Source organism: Dasypus novemcinctus, chromosome 9, assembly GCF_030445035.2.
Source record: "Dasypus novemcinctus isolate mDasNov1 chromosome 9, mDasNov1.1.hap2, whole genome shotgun sequence".
Lineage (NCBI taxonomy): Eukaryota > Metazoa > Chordata > Mammalia > Cingulata > Dasypodidae > Dasypus > Dasypus novemcinctus.
In genome coordinates this window covers 51,153,551-51,170,343 of record NC_080681.1, presented here as the reverse complement: position 1 = coordinate 51,170,343, position 16,793 = coordinate 51,153,551, and the positions used below count along the sequence as shown (strand labels likewise).

At 33.5% G+C, this 16,793-nt stretch overlaps 1 protein-coding gene across 1 annotated transcript in view; it reads right to left on the bottom strand.

The window, feature by feature from the left end:
• PIGK (phosphatidylinositol glycan anchor biosynthesis class K) overlaps positions 1-16,793 on the bottom strand; it is a 145,264-nt gene that overhangs the window by 48,321 nt on the left and 80,150 nt on the right. The window contains exon 10 of the mRNA XM_058303341.2: positions 2,890-2,974. Within this exon, the coding sequence (XP_058159324.1) occupies positions 2,890-2,974 (85 nt within the window). The remainder of the gene's footprint in view (positions 1-2,889; positions 2,975-16,793) is intronic.

Here is a 16,793-nt window from a genome sequence, read left to right as displayed (position 1 = left end):
TATAATAAAGTTTGAAAGCTACCTCTTCATTGTTCTATTGGTCTGTTCTTTTGCCATATCATATTTTTCAGATTATAGTGGCTTTACACTAAGTTCTGATATCTAATAAGGCAAGCAACTCCTTTCTTTTGCATAATTTTGGGTGCTGGACATTTATTCTTTCACATGTACCATGTAGGTTTTCTCCTACCATAAAAAACAAATTTAAAAAACTCTTCCCATCCAATTAGAATTGCTAACCTAGAAGAACCTATATTTTTATATTAACTTTTCCTAACCAAGTATTTAGTATGATTTTCTGTTTCCAAAATATGGTATGTTTCCATGATTCTTATTATATAGGTCCTATGGCTTACTTGCTAAATTTAATTCTAAGTACTTTAGAGTTCTTTTCATTGTTGGAAAGCAGTTTCCCCATGCTATTGCTGTGTACTTGGAGCAAACACAGAGAAACTATCAATTTTCTTTATTTACCTTACATACGGCTGTCTTACCAGATTCTGTTATTAATTATATTGTTAATAGCCTGAATATCTTTGGTTTGTTAGATGTACAATCATATTTACTAGGACCCCAAAGAAAATGATAAATAATTTGGTAGGACAAAATGGCAAACACTGGGAATATAGCCTAGTTCCAGATTTTAAAAAGTTTGAGTAACATAAACAAGAAACATATTACTCAAGAAACTGAGACTCATTTCTTTTTCTCTTCTATTCCTCAAGCTGCTCTTTGTACTATAGCCTCTATCCCCACTCCTTCCCTCAAAACCTCCATACAGCTTCTAAACTGTGCTACTAGTAACAGTCCCTGTCTTTTAATGCTCAGGTGATAAGGAAATAAAGAGATGTTCCTGGCTCTCAGGTAGAATTAAAAATGCATATCCAATCATTCAGATATATGCATAAATGGCACAAGGGAAGATGCTGAAGGGAATATCAGGAAAGTCCAGAAAGATAATCAAATATTAATAGTAATATAAGACATATAAATAAATAACTTACTTCAAGATAGAAAAGATACATGCTCCAAAAATAGCATAGGTAAAGCACAATACAAAATTAGAGGAGAGAGAAGCATTTCCCATAAAAATAATTATAGGTGGTAGTTAGTTATATATTATACTTTAAATATGTCATAGATTAAAACACTTTTGTGGTATTGGCTAAATTTAATTACATCATTTGAATCACTAATCTCTTACAGGAAAAATTACTTTAAGTAATCCACTTATAAATGAACTTCTAGTGACATAATTTGTGTTTCTTACAGCAAGACTGGATAGACCCAAAAGTGCAGGACAATACAGGGAAATAACAAAAGGAATTCAGTAAGACCCTGGTATGTAAATGACCTTTCCTGATTATCCCTTAATTGAGAACAGAATTAATTTTATTCAATAAAAATAAAGATAAAATAATCTCCACTATGCAAATTTTGTAAGAATCAAAATTTTGTAAAATTAGGTAACACAGGATTTTAATTCACTTCTAAATTAATACAGTATCTTATATTTTTAAAAAATCATAATCTAGAATTTTTACCAGGGTCAAAAATTTTCATTTTTGAATTCATATAGTGTATAATAGCAAAACACAGCCACTACATAAACCAGGAAGTTTATTGGTTCATTCATGCTATAAAAATATTACTGACATTTAATCTGGTCAGCTATCTAAAAGTTAATTCTGTTTCCAGTTACAGATTTTATTCTAGGTGAACTGTTCTGGGCAGATTCTATTTACCTATTCTGAACAAACCACAAACTGTTTCATTGCTCACTCTTACTGTTAAGAACATATTGACTTGCTGCCTGCTCTGCTGTTTAATTCATTTATGCTGAGAGTCAGGCATGAAGACAGAATTTTAAATGTGACATTTGCAGGCTGTTGGGTCATTTAAGCTCTACAACACCAGGGAATTCCTGACAGATAAACTGGACCTGATTACTGAGCACAGATGAGTTTCCCAGAGGGCCAAATTTCTGACAATTTTTGTAATTCCTCATAGAGTTTTAATATTAAATTTTAATGTCAATGAAATGATCTATATAGCCAACATTTTAAAAGTAAAAGCCTGTTTCCTTTAATAACTGCAAACTGGTTTCTAATCAATCCGTATCAGCTAATGAAAGTTATTTTTATTGACAACGATATGTAGAAAGACTCACAACAGTAATTAATATTCATAAAAATACTAAGAAATTCTGACACTTAAGGTCTTTTAATATGTACTATAATCTGTAAGGTTCTGAAAAACTACAGGGTCTAAAACCATAACTCTAGTCAAAAAACCCCTTAAAATTATTAGACTCCAGCCCAGTAGGGCAGAGGTTATATGCTGTCAAAATTACAGTACAAAATCTTAGTCTAAATGCTCTTAACACCGTCTTCTATAAGATTACAGTTAGGTAGAAGGGATGATAGAGTCACTATAATTGGAAATGGAAAAACTGCACCCATATGACATTCAGAACTATACTTTAAAGGGCTGATAATGAGGTGGAGTGGAGAAAGTAGGGCAAAATTGTTTTCTATTTTCAGCTACTCAAAGTTACACCAAATATTTCCTCAGCAATTTTTCCTTGCCAATAATAAGGCTCAAAATTAAAGTTTTCTGAAATTAAGTTTCTTGTTAAGTAATACACAGAATATAATTCTAATTTACCCTGTACTTTTATACTAAGTAAGAATTCTAGTGTTACACAGCAAGTAGCCTTTTAATATTGTGCTTTGAATGAAACTTGCTGTAATAGGTGTAGCTTAAATAGGGATAGACAGCCTCAGGGTCTTCAGCTACAGCATATTGATTCTGAAAAACTAACAAAAACAATTACTTTTCTGGGATTAAAAATTTATTTCTTTCAAAAGAATAAAATGTGAAGCAAACCTGGTGTATTATCTGAGCTACAGGAAGTTGTTCAGCATATTTTAAAGGTTCCATTAGTTCCTCATCCTTGTGGTCTTCCTTATATCTAGAAAAGGGAATTTAAAAATATGAAGCAAAGATAAATGACTTTTAAACATGCCAAATATAAAATATATTAGAATACATATATTTAATGTATTTTAAAAAATAATTTGTATTTATCAGAAATCTTTGAAAAACCACCTACATTAATTTTGAAATAACATGATTATAAATGTATCCGGTTGCATTAATTAACAGGTAATAAGGTAACATTAGCTAATATTCTCAGATACTGTTTTTCACTCTGAAGGTTAAAAATGTTTAAGAAACTCACCATTTTTATTGGGGAGGTGTGCTTTTTAGCATAGCATTTAAAGATTTTCAAAATCTGGCTTCAATCATGTTTAAGTATTATCTTTAGCAACGCTTTCTCTATGTGATCTTGTTCCAGCCAAAGACTAATACTTTCCCCGACCCACAATGGACCCTGCTCATCCAAAACTCTCTGACACTGCCTATGCTATTTCTTCTATTTGGATCTACTACCACTTTCTGGTTTACTCTTCTTTCAAACATATAATTTTTTATATTCCTCTAGGTACATTTTTTATCTCATTGAAGATAACCCATCTCCTTCTTCTCTTCTTCTTCTTCTTTGTATATCCGATGTTAATACACACAAACATTTGTTAATGAATGTATAAATATATGAATAAATAAAATGAAGACAACAGCAATGTTCTGCAAGGTTATTTTATATGGGAAATATTTTCTTTAGTATCTATATTTACAATGCATTTCAGAGTTGACAAAATACATATCTAAAAGAGTATAAAATAGGAAAGTACGGTTTAATAATAAAAAATAAAATCTTCCTAAATGAAAATTTGATGAAATGGTTTTTAAAAAGTATTGACCTTTTACAAATAGAAGATGACATTAGATTTTACCTTTTTTCTGTACACTAAATGTCAATTTATCAACTAAAATTAAAATTTAAAAAAAAACACAACAATCTAAAGTCTGAGTTATCTTGAAAATAAATCAAATTTATGAGATTGACCTAAATATCTAGGGTTAAAGTTAAGGCCGTGGATGAAAAATCTGGAGTATCTCCCAAAATAGGGGTAGAAACACAAACACAAATTTTGGATAGGACTGAGGAGGTTAAATAATCTCTGATCTAGGTAAAAGTTTGTGTATACCTTGCAGAATTAGCATAAAAATAATTAATATATTTTTGTGAAACTTTGAAGACACTGTCACTAATGATGAAAAACAATCTCAAGTATCATGTTTTAAAATATTTTACAGTAAACATTTTAAAAGCCTACCCATATTTTTATGTATTAAAAAACATAAGCAACAAAAGAAAAACAGATAAACTGGACCTCAACAAAATTTAAAACATAGGCTTCAAAGGACACCATCTAGAAAGAGGAAAAACAACCCACAGAAGGGAAGAACATTTTTGCAAATCATGTATTTGATCATGGACTTGTATATAAATGTTATAATTTAATAATAAAAAGACAAATAACCCAATTAAAAAATAAGCAAAGGGTGTGAACAGGTATTTCTCTGAAGACATAAAAATAGCTAATTAGCACATGAAAAGATGCTCAACATTATCAGCCACCAGGAAAATGCAAATCAAAACCTAAGCCAAACTCAGCAAATAAACACACTAGCCTCCCCCCAACCTCCCCTTACCCCAGTGAGACAAAACTCCCAAGGATAAGCCTCCCTGGCACCAAGGAATTAATACCAAGCACCGACCAGCAATGCATTTGGAAAAAGACCTTGACAAAAAGGGGGCAACATTAAATTCAAAAGAGTTTTTACAACTAAGAGATTTCAAAGTGAGTTGGGAGGTCATTCCAGAGATGATTCTTAACGCACACCTCAGGTGGATCTCACTAACTGCCACAGTAAACCAAACTCAAACAGGGTACTCCGAAGTACCAGACACTAGAGGTAAGGCATACAACTCCATGAAATCCAGACACTAGAGGCAAGGCATACAACCCCATGAAATCCGTACCCCATTGGTGGACTTTACCTTGAAATATACGATAAGCTATTTTCCCAATGTAACAGATTTAGACTTAATGATACTTACCCCTTTTACTTAAAACTATAATTAGCACTATATCCATTAAATATATGTACCAGAGAATTAAATCTTTGGTCTGTTCATATGCTAATTGAGCCCAGAATCTCAGCAGAGTTGCATCCAACACCCACTCTCCAGTTCACTGGACTCACCCAGGATAACAAACAAAATGATGATGATGGACAACTTCCATCCCCAAAACACAGCATATCAACAACTGCAAGTAAAGCAGTTCCTTCCATCTGACCCATAAGATCTAAGCCCCCCCACAATCTGAAGCAGAATGGGCATCACCATCCCAAAATCCTCAAGACTGAGGAAGGAACAAACTTAAGGGGGGAATGCAACCATGGACAAAAGTAGACTTATTATTGTACTAACTGAAGAATTTGTAACTCTGATATAAAGACAGTAGTTACCAGAGATTCTGAGGGGAGGGAGAGGGAAGGCTAGGTGGAACATAGGGCATTTTTAGGGCACTGAAATTGTTCTGCAGGATAGTGCAATGATGGATATAGGCCATTATACATTTCGTCAAAACCTATAAAATTGCATGGTGCAAAGTATAAACCATAATGTAAACTATACACCTTGGTTAGTAGCAATGCTTCAATATTTGTTCATCAATTATACAAATGTACCACACTAATGAAAGATGTTTTTAATGGCGAAAAGTGGGAGTGGTGAGGGGTAGGGTATACAGGAATACCCTATACTTTCAATGTAACTTTTCTGTAATCTAAAACTTCTTCAAAAATAAAAGCATTACATGAAAAAAAAAAAAAAACACAGTAAGATACTATTTCACTTCCACTACAATGGCTATAGTTTAAGAAAAAAAGAAAATTGGCAGGAACATAGGAGTGTGAAATGGTCACTTTGGAAAACAGTCTGGTAATTCATCAAAAGGTAAGTTATCATATGACCCAGTAATTCCATTCTTACTCAAGAGAAATGAAAAGTTATGTACATGTAAAACTTTGTCAGCAAATGTTTATAGTAATGTTATTTATAAAAGACAAAAAATAGAAACAATTCAAATGTCCATTAACTATTGAGTGGCTAAATAAAATTGTGGTATATCCATACAATGTAATATTATTTGGCAATAAAAAGAAATGAAGTAATGACACTCTGCTACAACATGGATGAACCTTGAAAAAGTATGCTAAGAAAAAGAAGTCAGTTACAAAAGGCCACATAGTATGTGATTCCATTTATATGAAATGTCTAGAATAGGAAAAACTATAGAGACAGAAAGTAGTTTGATTAATGGTTGCCTAAGGCTGTGAGGAGGGAGAGTTGGGAATTAGAATGTGATGGCTAAGAGCTATAAGGTTTCTTTCTGGGGTGATCACAGTATTCTAAAATTTACTAAAATGATGGTTGAATATACTAAAAGACACTGAACTGTATATTTTAAACCAGTTATTTATGCGCTGTGTGAATTATATATCAATAAATACTTATAAATTCCATCAATCTCCATCTTTCTCACAAGTATAAGTTACCAGTAGTAGGAGTCACTAAGTAAGGAGGGACTATGGAAAAATGAAGGTAAAGTAAAAGACTCAAAATCCAGCAGAACTTGCTATAGGTTAGTGGTGATTTTGAGTCAATCACTGTTTAGGAAAACTGGGAGTAGGAACATAAATAAATAAATAACTTTACTGATATTAGTGCTGATGGCTTAGAATCCAGAACCTCACAGTTACTAGCTCACAGATGCTGCCCATTCACCATGGAAGGTATTCTAGTAACTCCGGCTGCATAAGAAGTTACTCCAAAACTTAGTGGCTTCAGGGAAACGGACTTTGGCCCAGTGGTTAGGGCGTCCGTCTACCATATGGGAGGTCCGCGGTTCAAACCCCGGGCCTCCTTGACCCGTGTGGAGCTGGCCATACGCAGCGCTGATGCGTGCAAGGAGTGCCGTGCCACGCAAGGGTGTCCCCCGCGTGGGGGAGCCCCACGCGCAAGGAGTGTGCCCGTGAGGAAAGCCGCCCAGCGTGAAAAGAGCAGCCTGCCCAGGAATGGCACCGCCCACACTTCCCGTGCCGCTGACGACAAAAGAAACAAGACGCAGCAAATAGACACCAAGAACAGACAACCAGGGGAGGGGGGGAATTAAATAAATAAATAAATCTTTAAAAAAAAAAAAAACAAAACTTAGTGGCTTGAAGCAACAATAATAATTTATTATCTTCCATGGTTTCTGCAGGTCAGGAATTCAGGAATTACTTGGTGGATCAGTTTAGGTAAGTTACTTTTTATTATTCAGTCATTTACACAACAAATATTTTTAAACATCTACTGTATGCCACATCCAAGAGCTTTGGATACGTTAACGAACAGGGCAAATGATATGAGGTTTTTACTCATTAGGACCGGGCTACTTTCAGTTCATGTTCACACTAAAGGTACAGAAGTTTATAGTCCCAGTTTATTGTAGCAAAGAGTCTCCTGTTAGAATTTAGGCTTTGATACTGTCCTCTCAACACCTGGATATCAAAAGTTAAGTTTATAGCAAAACCTATGAATTATTCTTTGCAAAACAATGAAATCTTAATTTACTCAAGCCTTAGATCTAATCCAATTAACAGGGAATATAGGATAACATGAGGATTCAATCAGCTAAACTCAGAATGTGGAATACTCTACAGGACAAATGATTCAGTTTGTCAATAAATAGCATGAGAAAAAGAAAGAAAAAAGGAACTGTTACAGATTAAAAGAGAATTAAGAGACATTTTAACTAACTGTCATGGGTGAACTTTGGATCTTGGTTAGAATAAGCAAATTTTATGAAGGCTTGAGAAATTGAGCTCCCGTCTACCATATGGGAGGCCCTGGGAATCCTGGTTAAGGCCAAGCTGGCCCGCGCCACCACTGAGAGCAGACAGCAAAAGCAAACAAAAAGGGTGGGGGTGGGGTGAGATAAATTAAAAAAAAAAAATTTGAAAAATCATAGGGAATTTTAACATGGACTAGTAACAAGATATTAAGGTATTGCTAATATTGTTAGGTATGATGATATTCTTTTACATATAAAAAATCCTTTTCAGAAATAAATATTGAAATCCTGACAGGTAAAATAAGATATTTGGGATTTGTTTTAAAATAATTTTAAAAGGGAGGGGTGGGAGGAGGGATAAATGAAACACAGTTGGCAAAATGTTGAAAATGTTAAAGTTGGGTGATGATAGGTACCAGAGGATAACTTACATGATTCTCTATTTTCCTGCCTGTTTGAAACTTTCCATAATAAAAAGTTGAGTATTTCTTTGTTTTTCTTTTTTTTAATTTATTTTAGATTAAGTTTTAATTTTCCTGGATTGTAAAAGATTCTCAGAACAAACATGACTCGTCTATTAATCTAACTCTCTGGGTTCAATTTTCTCTCTATTTTAGTCAGCTAATTTCTTCTGCCTTGCTAGCCTTTAAAGGCTTTAAAAAGAAGACATCTTTCATATTTTATCCAACATTTTTCTTTTCAGCAGGAAGACTGGTTGAATAAACTAGTCCACTACTATCAGAAACTAGAGGTTTATTTTTTACAAAACTTTTTTGAAATTTTGAATTACTGGAAACTACATGCAAGGTACTGTACCAAGTACAACAAGAGACACAAAGATACTTTTTCAACCAGGGTTCCTCATCTGAACTACAGAATAAACTTATTTGAAAGACTGTTTTCTCAATTCTCTCAAGGATGGTACAAAACTGACACCAGTCTAAATGAACAGAAGAGAATTTAGAACATGCAATGGATGTTTGGGACATTAGAGCTTAATTCTCTTGCTTAATTACTGGTGAGAAAGTCTCTAGTTCAGCAGTTCTCTCTTTGGTCTTATATACTTTTCAGTCTTAAAAATTATTGAGGATCCCTAAACTTTTATTTGTATTATATCTCTTGAAATTTAATGTATTAAAATATAAAACGGAATAATTTAAAAATATTAATTCACTGAAAAATAAACCTATTACATTTTAACATCATATTTTAATGGAAAATATATTTTAAAAAATTGGTGAGAACAATGACATTGTTGTATACTTTTAAAAAATCTCTTCTATGTCTAGCCTAATAGAAGACAGCTAGAATTTTGTGTGTCCTTTTATATTCAATCTGTTGTGGTTTGGTTGCTTTGACTGAAATATATGAAAAAAATCTGGCCTTACACAGATATGTAGTTGGAAAAGGGAGAGTATTTTAATAATCTCTTCAAATAATTGGAAACATTTTTCAATAATTTTGGTATTTTAGTTTCTTAAACATAGCTTACCAGATGGAATCTGAAAACATATCAAACAAATTTTGTTATTTTTTGTTCTTTCTTATAATGTAAGTGGATCTTCACCCATGCATGCAATTGTAACAACATCATGCAGTGGTATTTCAAAAATATTAATTCACTGACTTATGCAGAGCTTTCAAATACTGACAAATATCACCCTATAATAATGCAAAATTAGATTTTTCAATATCATGACTGGTATCATGAAAATTCTGTAGATACTAGAAAGCTTCAGAGCTTACAAGGGTAGATACAATTTTTCCAAAATTTTAATTTTTGCTCAATAGTCCCAATTTTATCATTGGCAACAGACACTGCCAAGTTGTTTGTCTTGAGGTGATAGATTCGTACTCAAGAAAACACCTGTCAAATATCTAAGTCTGAATAAGCTTAGTTTTTCTGTCAGTTCATCTTTCAGAGTAAAAATGGTGTTCACATGAAAAAGATGATTAATTCAGCTCACAACTCAAACATGCTTAACTATGTTTCTTTAATCATACTTCTTATGCAGAAATGTTTTAAGAATACTTTGCATTTTATCATACAGAGTATTAAAAAGACATGTATGCAAAACCTATATTTAATAAGATTAATAATTTTTCTTTCCTCATCAAGGTCATTCAGTAAAACTGACATATTTTTATTTAATTATTTTGTACATGTGTGTGGTGGTAAAGAATATAATGACTATTAGTATAGTTTGGTATATTGTCTTGATTCCTGTTAAGGCACCAGCAGTTTCAATAAATACCTGTTGAAAATATGAATGAAGATCAGTTAAGTAATGGTAATTCTAAGAGTACACAGAAATATGAAAGTTATTCTTCACTGGTTATTCCAAAATCTAATGTTTATGATGGAATAAGATTTACTCTCAAAATGCCTCTCAGTCAAAATAAAAATATTGGAAATCTATCTATTTGTTTTGAGATACTTTTTTTTACATGCTTAGCAGTTTTTATGAAAAATTCCAAATGTTTCTATTTTTTTCATTTATTTATTTTTTAAAGATTTATTTATTTATCCCCCCCCCCCACCTTGTGGCTTGTTCTATTCTTTGCTGTCTCTTCTCTGTGTCCATTCGCTGCGCGTTTTTTCTGTATCTGCTTGTCTCCCTTTGTTGCGTCAACTTGCTGTTCTCTGCAGTGCATGGGCCAGCTTGCCTTCACAAGGAGGCCCTGGGACGCAAACCCAGGGCCTCCCATATGGTAGGCAGGAGCCCAACTGATTGAGCCACAGCTGTTTCCCTTTATTTTTTGCTGAACTTTTTGAAAAAAGTTGCAGATATTATAACAGTTTACATCTAAAACCTTCAGCATGCATCCAACAAGGATATGTTTGAAAATTTTCTTAATAACTGCAAGAAATTTTTAAAAAGTTGCTGAAAGTACAATTCACAAGCAATCTTGCATATCACTATGGACTTGGGAGCTTTTTATTTATTCAGTGTTTTACAATCAATTAAAATAACATGATTATTCATTTTGAATTTATTGATAGTTTTTGTCTATTGTTGTCTTGCTTTATATGTTATTAAAAAGTCTGATGCTAAGCTGGTTTTCTTTCTTTTACAATTATTTAAATTTAAAATTTTTCTGCATTTCTTTTTATTTTTTACACTTTTTTTATTAAAGTTAATAGCTCACAGAGAATGTTACATTAAAAAACATAAGAGGTTCCCATATACCCCACTCCCCACCCAATCTCTTTTGTAAATTGTATTTTTTAAAGACATATACATCACACAAAAAAGTTACATTAAAAAATATAAGAGGTTCCCATATACTCCCCAACGCCCCCTACCCCATTCCTCCTACACCAACAACCTCCTCAATCATTATGGCATACTCATCACACTCAGTGAACACATTTTGGAGCACTGCTGCACCACATAGATAAATTTACCCTGTAGTTCACACTCTTCCCCAGTATATTCAGTGGGTTATTGCAGGATATATAAAGTCCAGCATCTGACCCTGCAATATCATTTAGGACAACTCAAAGTCCCAAAAATGCCCCCACATCACATCTCTTCTTATTTTTAATATTTATTTATTACTTTTTGACTCAGAGAACAGATATTTTTATTTTTTTTTCTTATACAAGGATATATATGTAACAGTTGATTGCTCTAGTTAAATTCTCCCAGGTATGCAGTAGTTCTTTCATTTTTTTATTTCAGAAAAGTTTTTTAATTATAATTTTAAATGTTATTTCTGTTTATGTTCAGTTTATTTTTCTAAAATTCAGTGTCTTAAACTAAGTATCTTTGTCTATCAACATCTCTGATTCTTTTCATCTTTTATTTCATTTTCTTGCCTCTTTTACATTTTTATCTTTATGCCTATTACTAAACTTTTGGTTTCTTTCCAAAGTTCAGTCAGCTCATGTTTCACACATCTTTCTGTTTTGGTTTTTTTTTTTGAGTTTTTGAATGTCTGATTCAAGGTGTCCTTTCAGAATGGAAGTACTTGCTTAATAGAGGTTATTCATGGTCAAGTGTTGTCTTTCTATTTTCCTTCACTTTGTAGCTTTCTTTTATTTGTTTCATCCTCTCTCCCCCTTTCATTCTTTGTGTGTGTTTAATCTGTTGAGAAAGTTTGATTTACATGTTCTGTTTTTTTCTTACAGTAACTTTCCATAGATGCTGGCTTCTATTCTTTTAATGATTATTTGTGTTTTTATTTCAGAATCAGCAATAAACAAGTCATATTGGTGGGGGGGAAAGGAGGAGTTAGCTTATGAGGTTTCCCAGCTCAAGAGCACCCTCTTCTGTTGCTTCTGGGTAGTTCATTTTAACAAAAATGGTAACTTTTCAGGGGGGAGAAGAATTTCTCTTTTTTTATACTGTGTTGTTTCCAAAGGGCCCTTATCTTCAGCTCCTCCCTCCCTCCCTCCCTCCTTCCTTCCTTCCTTCCTTTCCTCCTTTTACCACCCTTCCAAGGAACACCTCTCCCTCCTTGTGTTTTTCCTTCTCCCATAATTAATGCCTTCCCAAGATTTCCTAAGGTTACTCAAACTTTCTAAGGTCCTGTCTCTCAAATCCTCAGTAGCTAATGCTCTGATCCACCATAGCCCAGACCTAGTATATAATTAGGAGACAGAGAAAACTCCAAATTTATTTTTATTTTATATGTGACTGCCACCATAAGGGAACTTGGAATTTTATCTAGCAAAATGACAAAGTTCTTTTTCTAAAAGTCATCCTAGTTTTGTTGGGGGTTTTTTGTTGTTGTTTTGTTTGCTTGTTTGTTTTCCTTACTCATGAAATTTCTGGTCTTGCACTTACTGGAAGGAACAAAGTTTTCCTAAGTGCTGCTTGCAGGTCCATCTTAACAATTTAGGAGAGGATACTAGCTAACATCAATTGCTAGTCACTACAAGCACATTACATGTATACTAACAGTAATACAGTAGGAAAATACTTAGCTAGTGCTCACTATGTGCCAGGAATAGTTTAAATTATTTTACATATATTAGTCTATTTTTTCCCCAGTATTCCCCTGAAGTTGTTACTACCATCATCCCCATTTTATAGATGAAGAAATGAACCCCGCAATTATAAATAACTTGCTTGGAATCATTCAGCTGGTACCAAGACCTGGATTCAGAAAAAGTTAGTTCAGCTAGAACTCTTAATTTTCTGAGTCTTTTCAAGGACCCTTCCATTATCTCATTCAAAGGACTCACTAAGAGATCTACTTAAATAAATTCATAAGGAAGTAATTTCCACTTGGAAAGTGTTGTCTGTTCCTTGTTTTACTTTATTTTTTTTTCTGTGTTTTTGTAGAAGATAATAAAAAATGGAATTTATTTACTCTGTGAAGGGATTTTCGATCCAATACAGTGATGCTACCAATTCAAATCTAAATGCAATTAAAATATTGTCCAAATCTCTGCATAAATAATATAATACTACTGTTTAAAATTGCAAAGCCTATAAAGTTCAGCTTTACAGCTCTCAGTCTCTTCTGTATCCTTTTTCTCTTTCATAGATGCCTAATGCCCTCAAATATCTTTCTCCTCTTTACTATCCATGAACTCCTGAAAACACTGTAAACTTATTTACTCTGCCTTCACATAAGGTCATTTCTGATTCAGAGAGGGGTAGAGATTTTATTCTAGGATGCCATATTGAGACAAGATTATGTATAAAATGATGTCATGTATTGTAGGCAGATGGCTAAGAGATCTTTTGAAACACTGAAAATATATCCAACTAAACAAAGAGGAAAGCAGAGACACTGTGTATGTTACATACAAACTAATAAGTTAAGATCTACAAATAATTCAAGACACATCATCTCGGGTAATCTAAAATCATTAAGAAGAAATTCCCTAAACATATCAAAGACAGGAGCCAAACAGTTACTGTAATCTCTTGAAGATGATAGCTCGAAAGAACTACTTCAAACTAAAAACTAAAGAACTACTTGAAACTTAAAGTATATAACAGAGCATAGTGGGTTGAACTGTGGCCCCCCAAAAGATAAGTCCAAGTCCTAACCCCAGAACCTGTAGATGTGACCTTATTTCAAAAAAGGGTCTTTGCAGATGTAATTAAATTAAGGATCTTGAGATGAAGTCATGTTCCATTTAGGGTAGGCCCTAAATCCAATGGCAAGAGTCCTTATTAGACAAAGGCAAAGGGATTTCTGAGACACATGGAAACAGAGGAGTGGTCCTGTGAAGACGGAAGCAGAGACTGGAGTTGTGAAGCTGTAAGGCATGGAATGCCAAGCATTGCCGGCAGCCTCTGGAAGGTTGGAGAGACGTGGGAAGGCATTCTCCCTCAAAGCCTCCAGAAGAAACCAACCTTGCTGACACCTAAACTGTAGATTTCTGGTCTTCAAAACTGTAAGACAATTTAATTTCTGTAGTGTTTAAACCATCCAGTTTGTGATACTTTGTTACAACAGTTCTAGGAAACTAATAAAAAGGGAAACTATTTTCTTCTTATAAACCTGTTTGGGAAAAAGGATGAAAAATCTCTATTCTTAAACTGCATTTTTCAAAATGTTCAGACGTTTTAAACTGACAACACATGCTGATATAATTGACAAACCTGCGCCCTATGACATTCCTGAAAGTTTAAAGACATTTAAAGGGGGGAGGGGTGGATGGGCCCTCAAGTTTATTGTCAATAGAGACCAGCACAAAATGCTGTTACAATTTCAGAAATGTTCCAAGAGTCACTGTATTATTTTTGTGTTGAGAGGATATACATCAATGACACAACAATATAATGCATCATCTTCCAGGAAATAAGACTACTCTCCCAAATTCCCAGCATCACCATTCTTCTAAAAATAAAAATAAAAACTTCTGAAAGAATATACAAAAATATAACCTCAGTTATAATCTACTTTAGAGAAGCACATGAAGATGATGAGCCAAGAGAAAGAGATGTAAAATGAGGTAGAGAATAAAAGTTAACTCTCAAGAAAATGGAGGTTACACTAACCTATGGCCTACGTGTTGAAATGCATCTAATTTACTTTCAGTATCAATGTAGTATAAAAATGCATATACTAGTTAAATAAAATGCCTCCCAGGTAACTCAGGAAATCTGATAAAATAAAATTCCAGAAAATGAAGCTCTAGATCTTTTGAGGAACTTTACAAGTAACCCCTTATATGGAAGAAGATATAGACAGACTTTCCAAAAGTTTGCATCATCAGCTAACTTGTACACATAATGAACTATAATTGCAGAGTCAAAGGCAATTCTAATATAGTAGTGGGAGGGAGCAGAAGAAAAATTGTTGAAATTATTGTGCATTTCCCTGTACTACGTACTTGAATAAAACTATCAGGAGTTTTATGTATACTGTTGTAGTCATTTTAAGTTTGCTTTCACACACATAACTACATATACATGAAAAATAAATGGAATGTTCACAAATGGTTTCATTCCTAAATTATACTATGTGTATAATTTTGCCACTTGCCTATTTCATTCAAACATTATGTTTCTGAAGCCAAAACATGTTGATGTGGTTATTAACCTAGTTCCTTATTTTTAACAGCTGTATCATATAAAGAAGCTCCATTTTATTTACACATTCCCATATTGAGGGATAATTTTTGCCAATATATAAATTATTACAAACAATGTAGCAATAAATATCTTTCCAGGCAATTTCTGTCTATGTGTGAAAGAGATTTTCTAGATCAGGGGTTGGCAAATTACAGTATACAAGCTAAATCTGACTTGTCTCCTGTTGTTATACAGCCCATGTGCTAAGATGACTTTCATACTTTTACATGGCTGAAAAAAAAAGAAAAAGAAGAAGAATATTTCATGACATGAGAAAATTGTGAAATTTAAATTTCAGTGTCCATAAATAAGGCTTTATTGGAACAGAGTCACATTCAATTGCTTACGTACTATATGTCTGCTTTTGCTCTACAACAGGAGAGTTAAGTATTTGGGACCTGCAAAGCTGAAAATATGCACTATTTGGTCCTTTACAGAAAAGTTTGCTAAACTCTGTTCTAGAATATCTGTTTGCTTATAGCATCTTAACTTATGTACATTTTAAATATTACTAAAAATGACCAAACTACTACCCAAAGTGTATGTATCGATTTATATCGGTGCCAGAAATGTGTAAGCTCCCATTTCCCTGAATGAGATACTGTATCTCATTACTTTAATTTCCATTCCCCTTTTAAAACATCCTTAAATGATCATTGGACATGAGTCTTTCCTTTCTTCTAAACTATATTTCCTTTGCTAATTTTTCTGGTGTGTCTTTCTCTTTCTTCCTTTCTTTCAAATCAATGTAAAAAATTACTTATACAATCTGGACAGAAATTCTAAGTCAGGGATTCTTAACAAGGGGTCTGTGAGCTTGAACTGAAATTAAAAAAAAAATTCTTGTGGGGGCATGTTGGTGCAGGTGTGATATATTTATTAAATAATACACAGTATAGTGTGGACTCAGTAAGGAATCCATGGTTTTCACCTGACTGGCAAAGGGGTCCTTGGAACAAAAAAGGTTAAGAACTCCTGTTTAAAGTAAACGTTGCAAATAATATCACCCAGACTTTCTCCTGTCTTTTAACTTTGTCTACTTTTTTTGGCTGTACATAAGATTTTAGTTTTGTTGAACCAAATTTTATCAATCTTTTATTAGCTGTGCTTTCGGTAGTATGACATCTTTCCCCGCTCCAAGTAAGAAAGATACCTTCATATGTATATATATGTGTGTGTGTGTGTGTATACATATATACACACACATATATATAAACTTTTTTTTTTTTTGAGGTAATGGGGGAGGGATGGAACCTAGGACCTCATATGTAGGAAGCCGGCACTCAACCACTGAGCCACATCAGCTCCCCGGAGTTGGTTTGTTCATTTGTTTTTAGTAGGCACCAGAAACCAACCCAGGGTCTCTCATGTCAGAAGCAGGTGCTCAGCTGCTTGAGCTACATCTACTCCCTAACTTTCCAATGTATTTTGT